Raw genomic sequence first — 15,446 nt, 5'->3', positions numbered from 1 at the left:
AACGTTAAATAGCGTATCTCCATAAAAACATTGGAAAAATCGTATGTTCGAAAAAATAAAGATATTTTAGACGAAAGACACGAAAGTCTTGATTACAAAATTTGACGAATTTAATATTAAATATGTATAATGATTTAATATTAAATTATCAAACAGATTAGGTTTATTTTCATTTATAAATGCGTTTGCAGACACGATACAAGCGTAATTTCATTTGCACGATTTCAGTAAGGTCGCGTTTGCTTAGTTTCTATTTTATGAACTTTAAATGCATTTAAATAACAAGAAACTAAAATAGTCAATAGGTCACTTTATCGTTCGTTATCTATAATACACGTGTTGACAATAAAAAAAAATCCATTAAGAGTAGGTAACTACTCTGGTCTGTGGGTATTCAGTGTCAACGAGTCACTAAAATAAATTGTTAATCTAAGTCATGATCACCAAACTTTTTTTTATTGTTGTTGTGATTTCTGATTATTTTGAAATGTACTGTAAATAATTCGTTTTCGATCCCCCTAAATATAAACTAGGTCTAATTCGCGTTCACAAAGTACCGTTTAAGAAAAAATTAAAGTATCTTTTTTATTATAGTAAATTTCTTCAGACACAAAAAAACACACATCATTGTAAAATCAATACATTCATTGCTTCTCTGTTCAAAAACTAAAAATGTATTTAAGAAAATATTAAAAAATCAACCAGTTATTATAACAAATATTTCGAAAGCGCAATACCAATTTTGAATTTATTGTTTTACTTTTGTTGCATACGGCTATCTTGCAGTGGTTATGTTTCATACAAACGGATTATAAACCAATATAATATACCCAATATACATGGCCCGTACACTGCTGCAGTATATACGAGTACATTTACAAATCGTAATGTTATATTATAATCGTAAGCGGTAACGGTTCTCTGATTGTGTGCAGTGTTCATCTCGATTGGTAGTTGTGGTTAACAAACGCGTTGTCACCGATGTCTGCACCACACAGTCAGGATTATGGTGGAGGGGGAATCAGGCAAAAATGATGATGGTTTCGGACGTCTGAATTAAACCCGAAGAGGGGCGTGTTTTCAATTAAACCGTTCGTCGCAGGCAAAATCGAAATTTCCGCATAATCTTCTTCTGGCCGAGCGCCCTTGCCTTCTGCTGTTCAGCGGACGGGGCCACCCCGTAACTATTGTATAGACGGCATAATTCCAGACGGTTCAAAAACGATTATTGTAATATAATATCATAATAATAGCTATACAAAATAATGAGTTTCTAGTAAAACACAATATTATGGTAGATGATTTTTACTCATCTTTTAAACAAAAACGAAACTGTTAGTATAATACGTATAAGAGATATAACGTAATCGGACGAGCGGTGAAACGTTATTTAACATTTTTAACGGTTATATATTATTATGTAGTCGGTTGGACGAATAAAAGCGAATGAAAAAAAATTAACCAAACGAAATCATAAAAAATACTGTAGGACACTGTTATTTTTCTCTTATTTTCGAAACCTGAACTTTATCGAGGATTACGTGCATTATATAATTTTTTGGATAAGTATGTTGATATGATATTATATACTCAGATAACGTGATCTCCGACTGTGTCTATTACAATACAACAATATATTTGACGGTCAGTCACTTATTTGCGATGATTGTAATAACATAGTATAGTATTTTAAGTATTTTTAAAATACATTTTTTTTTTCAAATGAATTATTATTTCCTTAGCCGACTAATCTTTGTACGCATAGCTCACTGCCAAAGCAAATTGCAATCAACGGTTACAAATCTTGCAGTGGGAGTTACATAAAATAAGTAGGTGTATGACCGATTATTCGGGTAAAATATTAACAGAACCCCGGGAGAATCAATAATAATGTAGTTTGTAGTTGTATAGGTGGTGAATTTGCTTATACCCAAAACGTATTAAAACGTTCGAGTTGAGAGAACCATCATTGATATTGTTCGTCGGTGCACAGTACAAGGGATGCTATTGATAGGGAAGAGTTCTATGAAAGTATTTACGTGGTAATTGACAAGACAATCATAAGATTAAATGGCTATGGAATCATATTAAACAACAATATAATGACCGTGAAAAAATTTTAACAGAAAATGGTGAAAATATATATTTCTAAATAATTCGGAAATGAACAATTTCGGCAATGAGCAGTGTCAGAATTTGATGTAGTTTAATCGATTTTTACCATTACCATTTCGGTAAATATTACTAACTCGAAATGTATAAAAGTGATGTATGATAATATTATTTTTGGGATTTAGAGATTTTTTTTCAATTGTTTTATTATTTTAATTATTCCGAGTCACTTCTATCCATTCTATTTTCCGTCCACACGAACCTGAGTCGTTTTCTATCACGTTAACTTTTATAATATAATATTATACAAAAAATATTGTTATATGCTCTATCTGCGAGAGTCCTGTACACAGATGCGATTATATAATATAGACCAAACCAACCCTCGTGATGATTTATTTATCGTACGGATTTTCATTTCGGCTACGTTCCAAATCACGTACACATAAACAGACGCCGAGAAAATGCTTACACAACACAAAAATGTGAATTCATGAAACTCTATAAATAGAATCTCCGTCCGAAACGCGGTACATTGCTCCTATTTTATATCTGTATCCGTACGCAAGTTTTATAAAAGTATTACCAAAAAACTAATTTACGACATTGCATTTTAATGTACTTTATGTACCTTCCTTAAGTGTATACGTGCAGTGTAACAGTGTGGTTCACTTCAAAATGTTTCAGTCCTTCTTTCGAATTTCGATCGATCAGTATTCCCCCATTTCTTAAGCAATAAAAAATGTCAGCAGGAGAATTAAGTAATATTTAAAACATAAAGTAAAATACATATTATATATATATAACAGTATCGAATTATTAATGTACTGATCGGGTTTACGGTCGTTGCAGTCGAGTTATTATGGTTGATGTTTAAACAGTGAATAATAAAAATCGATTTTAAATATTAATTTATTACGAGAATAGTAAAAGATAAAGCGAACAGATTATAATAATATCGTAAACGACGAGTCATAAAAAATTTACATAAACTGCGTGTAATGGGGAATATTTGTAATCACAATATTTTTTTGATTACTAAAATACTTTTTATACCGATTTAAACTTAACGTAAATAATTTGATTTAAGAAAATTACAATTAAGTATAATATTAATAATATTTTAATCCTCTCTAAATATATAGGGAATGATTGTTGTCATTTTATAATATATAAAATATAATTTATAAAGATTGAAAAATATGTATGTTTGTATATTTATTAAATTTTTTGTTAAAATTAGAAAATCGATTTAAAATATAGGAAATTATTTTTTTTTTATCACCTTCACAAGATTCATTTTTCTATCAGAAAATATATTTAAGTTAAAAATTTTTAATAATTTTTATAGTTCTAAAAGACAATGATAGATGCACACACACACACACACACACACACAAAGATATAAATAATTGTAAAGTCAAATATTGTTTATAACAATAATACTTGTGGATTTTACATTTATTATTTATTACTGCATTCGTTATAAGAATATATTGTCCGACCACAAGTATATAATATGATTGAAAATTCTAGAAAATAAAAAATGTGGTCGAGGTTAGCTCAAAATTGAGAACTACTGCTGACTTACACATTCATATTTTTTTGTCCTTGTGGTTAATTTAAAACATTTACAAATATCCTTAGAGATCTGTTATGTCATCGTCACATCATTGATGTAGAGTGCAAATATACTTCAGATTCTTCAATTTATAATTTATATCGAGTAAAATAAATAAATATTATTTTTAAATTGTCATACTTGTGGCCTGAGTATGGCTGCTTTTCTGTACATTTCCTCAGCCCTGAGCGACACGCCCGCTTGCCTAAGCGCTGTGGCTGCTGTAACAGTCAAGTCGTAGTCTTCGGGTTCAAGTGCGACGGCTTCTACTAACTGCGATGCGGCTTCAGAGTACCGTTCTTGTTCCAGCAGGAAAACTCCTGTGAAAAAAAGATTTTACCGGTAACGAATATTTATATATTTAAATATTATTAACTGTTTTAGCAATTTTTTTAAGAAGACGATACAATGTTATTATTATTACGAAATGTATTTTATAAAATATATACCGACCGAAATGTTTGTACACGGACGCGTCACCGGGCGCCAATTTTTTTGCCCGTAGAAACCAATTTTCTGCTTCGTGAATACGCGTTCTCTGAAATACATTTGTTATGCAAATCACACAATGAACAAAAGTAATAAAAAATAAAAAACAATCTAAAAAGTTAAGAAAACAAAGTGTTTTTGTAATATAGTAATACATAATACATTAATATATATTAAATTACATTATATCGTTTTCGAATTTTTTTTATTAAATGCATTGGTCATTGGAGATAACAAAATACAGTGTTAAACTTATACTATTAGGACGCGTACTTAGGTTATATTATAGTTTTATATTCTATGGTACATATTAGAAAGTTTGAGATATTTTGAATAGCTCGACTGTTGTAGTTAGGTTTGGACTGATAATTACTCGGAGGTGGTTATAGTTTCTATTCGTTCTCGTTGGAAGTTTCGCGTTTGGTTAATAAGTGTTTGAGTGTTAGTTGTACACTTGTACGCCACAGGTGGTGTAAATGGCGGGTTCTTCCCTCTACATAAAGTATTGGTAGGTAAGTGTGGTGTATCCTGTACTCCGAGTAGGTTAATTATTGTTCCTTGTTTTCTAGAGAATTTTTATAAGTAGACTAGAGGAATGTGTGTAAAAGAAACAGACGTTTTAATGTTTTCACTTCGATATTAAATATATTTTTTTAATTCTTAATATTCAAAATTTTAAAGGGCTTAAGTGTTTGATCTTTAAAAAGTGGAAACATCTGTTTTCTATTTAACTTTATGATGAAAATAAATATGTTTTCAGAAGTTTTATCCAAAGAGTAGGATAATTAGTAGGATTGTCATAAAATAGGTCTATTTTGGTTGGAAATACAGGCGGGATCGAATTTCCTTAACGTATGTCATTCTGAAATTACATCATAGAAAAAAAAAACCGACTAAAGTAATCGACGGTAAATAAAAATTATAAAAGATGTACAATATATTTTATCATTTATCGTGGTAATGGGTTGTGAAAAAAAAATTAGCCTTGCTACAAATGTGTAAACAGTGAAAGTAGCTCGAAAAATACAATGAATCAGAAACACATTGAATACGCGCTGTTATTTTAAAAACGATGTTTTTGATATAATATTTTAATGCTTAACCTAAACTTGCGTGGTTGCATTTTATATATGCAGGCAAATTTTACAAGTGAATTTACATCGGCATTTATTGCTACTAGTATTTGATGTACTTTTCATTTTGTTGGCAGTTTTTTCTCTTGGATACCCATGAAATGCCGGACGCTATTTAATTAATTATTAAATTTTTAAACTTACGTCCGCTTAAGAAATTCTACAGATGAGAACTTAATAAGTGTGTCAACTGTTTCAAGACTCAATAATTATTCACAATGTTGACGTTTACGCATTTTTTTATATTCTGAATTAAGTAATGTTTATTTATCGTATCACAATTTTTTATTTTTAAATCTTGAATTTTATTTATAAAAATGAATGTTATAATCGTATACCAAAAATATCAATGCGAAACAATATCAAACGAATCAAAAGTAATATACTTATTTTAAAATGGCGACGTTTGCGTCACTGTGTATCTGTAGGTACACAATCCAATCGATGTTTCAATTATGGTAACGCGCCGATGAATACAATTCGAATTATTTCCGTTTGTCGGACTCACGAGCGTTGACGGATTAACGAATGAAGTTTTTTTATTTTTTTAATCTACCGGTTTTTTTAACGTTTAATCGTCACCGTATTGAAAACAACCAAGTTCTCAAACCGGAAAAACAAACAAAAGAACAATGGATTTTTAATCATCGTGAAAAACTAGGTCACAGCGTGAGTAGTAAAGGAAAACATTTTTTTTTCTGTTATTTTCTTTTTGGTTTATTTTTGTATTATTATTATTACTATTTGCACTCCGAGATGAAAATATAAACTCCCGCCGGTGTACGATTTGACAAATAAACTTTGGTATAGACAACTGCAGATCCAAACACAAAAGTCCGAATGTATACATGGTGTATTATAGGCAGGTATACCTACACTACATATATAATACTATAATGTATATATATATACATATATTGTTTATTATCGATTGTATGTATGTACATTTTACACATATATAAGATGCCGTCGGGAGTGGTGGTTTTAATTCTATATTGACTTGCGGATAAACAAGTTCTGTGCACAATTGATATTGGTATAAACATAATGTTATTACTCAAAAAAATCATAGCGTGTTCGACGTTAAACCTTAATAACATACTATAACGTCAGTATAATACTATATATTTATAGTGATGCGTGTAACTTAGATTTAGTAGTAATAATAGTAATAATAATTTATCTATGATATTATGGTACAGAGTATAGACTACAATCTTTAAATATATTTGTTGGCCTATTACTGTGCAGTATTATACATGATACGTGTTACGTCATGGTATAATTTGTATGTTGATAGGAAAATCAGTTCGTAACAACATGTTTAACTAATTTTCAAATGATTGGTGTTTAAAATAAATAAGAGTAAACATTTGATTTTGGTTTCAGCGTAATCTGAAACCTGATACAGTCAATTCATAGAGATAAATCGTGTAAATATCTTAAAATTTGAACGACTTCCAATCAAGAATTAATAATATATAATGATTGTATACGTTTTGATGAACATGTCAACGAAAAGATTTCCACAGTTAAGTCTTACGCACTTAACTTAGACGGTAAATTTACTTTCATCTTTCCGTCATAGTGGACTAAACTTGCAGAAAAGTCATACATCATAAAATTTAAAGAATGTAACCTCTGTAACGGTAAAATATCGAACTATCGAAAATCTCTGACGTACGACTGTGAGATTTCATTATTCAATCTGATGCATCGATTTGACACAAATTTCAGCCTACAGGACGTACGCGTTGACAATTTTGAGACATCGACACTATTCCGTTTTAATATACTTCGTTTGACTATACGATATTGTACGATCCCGTTATGCATCTTATTATTGTATTATTATCTATTACGACTCATATATTTGTCATCGACCGATCGAACCTCTCTCTCTTTCACTCACACATACACACACACACATTACATAATACATAATATTAACTGTATTCGGGAATTATGTTATATTTTGTATACATTTTTGTTTACAGTATATTGTGAAGTATAATTATGTGTTAGTATCGTTTTAGTTGTCCACCGTGAAAGTGCATAAGACTTTAAAGTAATTAGATACAAAAATTAAGTTATAAAATTTGGTGTGAATCACCTCATTATTTTGTTATGTAACAAGTGTGAACGTTTTGTTATTTATTGTCACGCTATATTATATTACCTATGTAATATATTTTTGTGTGCGCGAATTACCCTATTTTTTATTGTTCCGCGTGCGTATAATACCTTCTTGAATCACCATAATTTAGCTTTAGTTATTATATTACTTATTATGTATTGGAAGTGTGTGAATTGTCTTCTATATTTTTATTTGTTTTCGAGAGCCGATCTGCACTAACCGCCACCTTTATTATTAATTACATATATTATTTATATTAGCGAATTTTATATAATATTATTATTTGTTATCGGTTCTTGTAAAACATTATACAACGGTTGATCGGCACGTATTGGTACGTGAGAAGTATTTTTGGCCCATGCTTATTAGGGTCAGTTGTATCCGGCTCGTATTAATATTATAGTATAATATTGATGAATGGGCAACCGAGTCTGATATAACATTGGTAGTATTTAAAAAAAATCATTTGGGTCAAAAACTATTTAATGCTATGGTCGATGATCAGTATAATGTGGATGATATATTATAAATATATATCTGTGTGTTGCTAAAAGTTACGATTATTAGACACCGTAAATAATGAATAATGACTTGGAAATTTTAAAATAAAACCTGTTTTATTTAGGATTTGATATATTCACTAGATATTTTTGACAATGAATAATAATTGCAAGAAATCATATAAAAATTATAAAAATATAAATAAGCGTTATGAGCTTATGACTAATAATGAGGACAAATTTTCATACGGCGAACTATACTTTATTTTATATTACATATTTTGTCACTAGAAAAACAATATATACTAATTAATTAGTCTTCATATTAACAGTCGTCAGTTTATAACTTAATAATGCATTTTAGAAATTCCCTCAGAAATGCAGTTATATCCTAAATTATCATTATTCCTGGTGATATGCACGATAATATATATATACATAACATAAAGGATTTGGAACGTAATACTCTGTACCTAAAAATATTATTTTATTTAATATGTGAAATTTATTGATCTCAAAAATAATGTTTTCTATGTAACAATATGTATTCTGTGATTCAAGTGATTTAGACGTATATAAAAACGTTAAAAAAAAAAAATCATCATATCGACAATAGTATGAGTCACAAATGGTTAGTCGAATTTAGCGGTGCAGACGTATGTTATTCGGTATAATTACAATTATATTACAGGTATGTGACAGAATATAATGATTATTGTAATAATGTATATTTTTTATGTAACTAATTAAAATACGAACGATTTTAAAAACAACATTTTTAACTTTTCATATAAGCATTATTAGGTTGTAATGGGAATATAAAGTTCATAATTTTCATACATTATAATAAAACATTAGAAAGTTGTATAATGTAATTTAGAAAATTAATGATTTTTTATGATATTATATACCTAACACTTAAGTACTATATATAGTAGATTACTATTATAATATAACTTATGATTGAATATTTATTTTGAAAGGACCGATTACAAAAGTGAATAAATTATAAGGACTGGTTTTTATCTCCTCACGATAAAAAACACTAGAGTTTAGCAAAATAAAAATAAAAAAAAAAACCACCATCGGACATTTAACAACAGATCACTCCGTGTAATAGTAATATACATATCATACATAGTCGTATTGCTGCGGTGGTATCTGTGGTAATGCAATAACGTTCCCGTGACAGAAGAGGGTTATGCACTTTATATATTGTGTATTTCTACGACCCGTATAATAATATATTATATGTGCATTGTGTGTACTAACGAATTATGTGTACCTACACATGTAAACGAAACGGCCACGCTGCGTAATGTCAAGACGTGTTATCGTCGTCCCACAGCGTTTTATTTGTTTTATATATATTTATTGTGCTCATACGCCCGTGCGCGCAACGTAAACGGACGTCATATTTTATGGGGTACGTATAATGAGGTTCGGATATGTATGTAAAAAAAATAAAATGTCAACACCGAGGTCGTACTTGCGCACACAGATGTTCGTTATAAATACGTGTAACAATGTGGTTGTAAATAATATGATTTTTGCACAATATACTCGTATATTCACGTAAAACCGTCAGCAATATATTATAATATTATTGTGATCTAGGTACATGGCGATACATTTGACCAGCCACACTCAAATACCGTTGGTAAATTGTTTGTGACATCGATTGGTTTAATAATATGGACGCTGGTGATGACCTAAAAGATTTTAATTTCGAATTCGGATGCGTAATAGTTTTCTTAACATCGCGATGTACTAAATAAACCGAGCCAATGATTTATAATTTAACTGTTAACAAGTATCACTTGAATGTTTTTAAAAGATAAGAGTTGCACAACTTTGTTCGTCTAAACTTTAAATTATGGGTTGGTACATAAAAAAAAAAAAAAAAAATAATAAAAAAAATAATTTTCGTTTAACGTTGCAGTATATTTGAAATGTGTAGAAATGTGTTTTATTTTTGAACACGGAAATACAATTATGTATTTTCGTTAAAAAAAAATAAATAAAAAACAAATGTATACAAGAAAAAAATTTATCTACACAAAAAAGTACTCTAAACTGTTATGTAAAAACTTTTTTTTTTCAAAATCAAAAACATTTACGAATAAAATCGGTGAATAATAATAAAATTATATTAATGATTATAAAAATGATATGTAAAATTGCAGTCTCTCAGAAAACGTAATCAAGTATAGGTAGGAAAAAGGCTGAACAAATTAATTATTTCTTTTAAGGCGTTAAGTTAAGTTCTTTTTCTCATACAAACAATAATTCGCATAAAATAAAATAAAATACATTTTCAATGACTGGAGTTTATATTAGAAGATCACAAAATGACTACACAATTAAATAACTGATTACTAGCTGCATATAATGAAATACATTTAACTCATTAAGTTAAAAGTAACTTTAAAAAAATTCATTCGTTATGTAATTTAGCTAAAAGTAACTTACCTTTTTAAATCGTTTAATCGTAACCAAGAAAATGATTTAAAAAATATAAATTAACTAATAAAGATACGAATTATACTCTATCATTATTTAATCGATATTTAGTTATCATTTGTCTCATAATATTATTTATTACATTATATAGTGCGAAGGGGAAAAGTTTAAATTTGTCATTTATTGCTGTCGTATTTTTTTTCACTTTGCAACACATTTTTAAAATAACATGGCGATTAGGTTAAATATTAAAATCATAATCATCCGACTAGAAGTGAATTGCTACGTACGTATTCGGAATTCATAATTATAAAATAATATGATATAAAATTAAAAAGGATATCACTGCGTCAGTGGTCTCATTGAGATATACATATTAACAGACATCGTATGAAGGGACTATACTAATGTATTATTGTGAAATTATATTACACGTGTAGTATAGTGATAACGTTCAACTAACATTTTTTGCGAGCCATTTCCCATAACTCAAGTGTGCCGGAACATGATCAGGCCCGACTTCCAGTGCCGCCTTGTGCCACATTTCGGCTTCTCTGTGTCTGTTGAGTTGCGCCAACGCATCACCGTATAAACTGAACAGTACCTGCAAATTAAAATAACACACGTACACATATTGTTTAACAGAATATTCATCGCATACAGAATACTATTTATGATTCCATGATATGTGAGTATCACATATATAGTGTATATCACTCGTATATTTCGCAAACATTTTTTTATAAATTCACATGTTTGTCGTTATTATTAATTTAATTTATTTGTATTTAAATCCGACAATACGTATTTATGATAAATAACTAGTACTTGATTTGCAACAGCTGTTATTAAAAACAAAAACTCGCAATACCCCGAATAATATAATAATTTTGATAGATAATTTTCGTACATTATGTAATGTTTATGTGATCAAAAATTCGTTGAAACAAATATTATTCACTGCGAAAGTTTTATGACTGGCTCTAAGGAATGTTTAAATGAGCTCGAAGACTGTTCTTTGTAAAGTTTATAAAGTAATGGTTAGTTTTTGATTTAAAATTCTGCGTCATACACACAATACGTTAAAATATTGCAGAGATAATATCCAAAAATATCAGATTAAATGAAAGTTATTATCGTAACAATTGAATTATTCGTGGCCTATCGGTGTACATTATTATACCTATGCCTTTTTAATTTAAAATCTGTACCTCTATAATAACATTATCCTCACGAACCTCCAATACTTCCGGTCTATACTGGATATAGTATTTATATTAGTGTATTCGGTGTATAGGTTTTTCAATATTAACTTATTGTTTAGATCCGACAACTGATATGGTTTATTAACAATTATAATAGCCATGCAGTGAACATCATATGGTATTAATTAATTAATAAGCTAAACATTGTGTACGCGACCGTCGGCCGGCGGTGTTGGCTTTTTAAGTATTACATTTTTCAATATTTAATTTAATAAGTTATTATAATGACATGTATTAAACATGAAGAATTATACTTCATTATTTTAGTATTTTTTTTATCGTATAAATTATTTTTTTAAAAATGCCTTAATGGCACTCAGCTATACAGTCCATAGATTTAATTCCAGATTGGTTTATATTATACGAGTCACGATGTATTAAATATATCGCAAGTATTTGATCGAGTTTTGCACGAAAGATTATTTATCTAACTTGAAACGTTTCTGTATCCTATGCAATATCTTTTAATTAAATCTTGCCTAAATGACTGACATTTGTTCTAGTCGGTTTTGAATGGCAATTAAAGTATTGCGTTACTATGTCGAAGAATTATTAATAAATTAATAATTATTGAGATTTTCTAGAGATCACTGCAAAGTTACGGTTGGGCCATCGTAGTCCGTAGACTAAGAATATAAATGATATTACTATTGTTCTATTCGATGTGGTTAGGTATTTTAAACTTTGAAGTTAAGCTAATCCGATAGAAGTTTATGCAACCATATTTCGCATCTAGATTGACTTAAATTCGGCAAACTTTGTTGTTAGTTGCCTTTGTTGCTGAATATATAATACTAATTTATGCATTGATTAAACAATATATAATGTCTACGTGCATATTGCTCTTATAACGTATTATATGAACTATCTATAATTATGTAAAACCGCGCAAAAGTAACGGACGTAAAAAGACTCCATTAAACGATTTCCAAAAAGCAAGTTATATGCACGCAGAACTTGAAAACATTGTTTATACTCGACTGTTTAATTTTTAACTTCGTGTAACATAAAATGTTTCTGTAAAGAATTTACCTATGCTGGAATCTGTACAATTTTATAATCACTTTTATAATTTCCTCGCGAAATTTATTATTTTAATCCACTCGTGATATTAGTGCGAGCTTATTACGTTCAAACTTTACTAAATAATCCCCGACATCGGATAAAGCCTAGTCGGTGCTGTGCCTTGTTACTAAATCCTATTAAATGTATTACATTTTCTTGTACAAACGAACCTACTTATGCTGTGTTTTTAGTCTTTACATTTAGTAAAGAATAGCGTTAATTTATTTCTTGTAAAATAAAAAAAAAAATTGCTTTAAATCTGAATCTCAAGATATCATAAAATAGACCGTATGATAGTTTTGTAGTGAAATTGACTATTCAGGACGCCGTGTCACCGCTACTATTATGCTGTAGTGAAAAAAAACGTATATATTATGAGATAATATATTAAAAAATTCAAGACCCAAATCAAATGTCAGACAATTAAGCGTATAATATAATATATTTGTATGTACCTATATAGAAAGTCCACTGCACTTGAAAGTTGGAGGGTCTAAATACTTTGTACTGCAATCAGGATGAGAACTATTGGTGTACGTAACTTTCATTTTTCTTTTATAACATATTTATTGGACACGATTGTCTGTATTCAAATAAAAAAAAAATAACGATTTCACCTGTCAAGTATTTGCATCTTACTTGGTATGATATAATGTATGACCGCACGTATACGAAAAATTAAAAATTAAAATTTTAATAAAAATGTTAACTTACTACTTATTATTTAATTAATAGATGGTTAATGAGTAAAGTCATATAGTAGGGTTTAGTGTACGAAACACGACTCGCTTTATCGTGTTGTAAGAATAAAGTGACTGTAGCACGTGTGGTGTACGTTTTGTTTTACCGGACCGTTTGATGGCGGGAAATCATAATGGAAGACAAAAAACAATACAAAACACCCACCACTGAACAAGGGTGAAAACAAAGGGTCAGCAAACGACGACGACGTTGACTACAACATTGTGTTAATTATTAACTCTAACACGAAGGGCGAAAAGCGAAAAGGGTGCGTTGAATAAATAAATAATACGATAAAAAAACCACTAAAACACTCAACCCAAGATTAGTTGGAGTCACGTGTTAATTTTTTAGTGTTTTTACTTCATTTATCTATAGTAATATTGTTACATAGATTTTTTTTCAAGCACTTCCGATTTTATTATGGTTGCGTACCTAAAAGATTCAATAGGGCTGTTTTCTGGACTGTTTTTGGTCGCTGTTCTGGGTACTTTATACACGATCCTTACTTTATACCGTATCTTTTATTTTATCACACGTATTATCTGTCTATCCTTTTTAATAAAACATGAAGTATGACCTAATTATATCGTAGTTCAGTGATCTTCTAGTTGCAACATTCGGCTTTTTTTTAGGCACGATTTTCTTTTCTCACATTGGAAATGACTTTATTACAAGACATTGATACATTCAGGATGAATACCTTATTTGGATGGTCAAAATTCTCAGATAGTGGAGATGATGCTATTTTTATGTCATTGCTTCGTCGAGTACGCTTGCAGTGTTTTAAAAGGACTATATTTGTTCGTCTAAAAGATGTACATAGAGTTTTAAATGACATTGTTTTAACATAGTAATATGCGTACATTTTTTCTCTAGCATAAGTCTTGTTATATACTATAAGTGGGGCCCCTGCTATAAGTGAAACATTTTAATGATATTTAAATACATATGTATCTAATAATTTTGAACTGTAAATCGAAAAAAGAAATCTTTTTTTTTCAATTACCTATTTATTAAAAACTTAATTGTTATTTATTAATTATAAAAAAATTATTACCTCTAAGGTATTGTCAGTGTTTTTATATAGAGTCCTTATTATTTTTATTTTATTTTACAAATATTTTGTATTTAATAAAAAATGGTATTTGATCATTTAGAGGGAGAGAGGAGCAAAGACATTTTCGCACCAATATTTGGCACCAGCCTTGTCCATACATAATAATTATATTATACAATTATCATATTGACAATTATAAATATTCAATAATGTTTACCCGAGAGTTGTAGTACGGTGGGAGAATGGCAACTGCGTGCTTGTAAGCCTGCACCGCGTCCGAGTACCTGCCTCTGTCTGCGTGCAGTTTGCCCAATGTGACCAGTGCTGACACCCTACTGGTCTCGTGGTTCATAGGGTCCTTGGAATAAGATCCGTCCAGTGAAACGCACAGCTTCAGCACGGATTCTGCTTCCTCACATCGGCCCATCGTAGCCAACAGCTGTCCCATATTCAGGTACGCCACTGCGAAGAAGAACATTTTTCTTAAATATATGTTTAAGTATTAGATATATTTTTAGGAGCGTCTAGTTATTACTGGAGAGAGGGTGAAAGGTACATGAAGGTTTGTTGATCAGCAAATAAGGGAAGACGAATGGTTTATTTAGCAAGACGTTGGATGTTACGGTTGCTGACTTGCGATAATGAGGTGAGTTTAAAGATATTTGAGCAAACTCGTTTTTAGTACAAAAACATGCATTTGATGCCTTATGAAATATTCAAATTCAGATGACTATTTTTTTACATGAAATATGAAGACATTATACTCTAATTTTTAAATTCTTTTTTCATTAGTTGTAATAAAAATTAGTTACCTATATTGTATTATATTATTTTATTTATTGTATTATTTATATTTCGAG

At 29.5% G+C, this 15,446-nt stretch overlaps 1 protein-coding gene across 2 annotated transcripts in view; it reads right to left on the bottom strand.

The window, feature by feature from the left end:
- LOC113556294 (protein O-mannosyl-transferase TMTC2-like) overlaps window positions 1–15,446 on the bottom strand; it is a 252,297-nt gene that overhangs the window by 1,845 nt on the left and 235,006 nt on the right. For both annotated transcript variants that reach the window (XM_026961148.1, XM_026961150.1), the window contains exons 8-11: window positions 14,804–15,048; window positions 10,919–11,059; window positions 4,187–4,271; window positions 3,875–4,053 (exon numbers count right to left, since the gene is read on the bottom strand). In XM_026961148.1, coding sequence (XP_026816949.1) covers window positions 3,875–4,053; window positions 4,187–4,271; window positions 10,919–11,059; window positions 14,804–15,048 — 650 coding nt within the window. The remainder of the gene's footprint in view (window positions 1–3,874; window positions 4,054–4,186; window positions 4,272–10,918; window positions 11,060–14,803; window positions 15,049–15,446) is intronic.

This window comes from Rhopalosiphum maidis, chromosome 4 (assembly GCF_003676215.2).
Source record: "Rhopalosiphum maidis isolate BTI-1 chromosome 4, ASM367621v3, whole genome shotgun sequence".
Lineage (NCBI taxonomy): Eukaryota > Metazoa > Arthropoda > Insecta > Hemiptera > Aphididae > Rhopalosiphum > Rhopalosiphum maidis.
The sequence above is the reverse complement of the archived record's forward strand: the minus strand, read 5'-3'. Positions and strand labels throughout refer to the sequence as shown.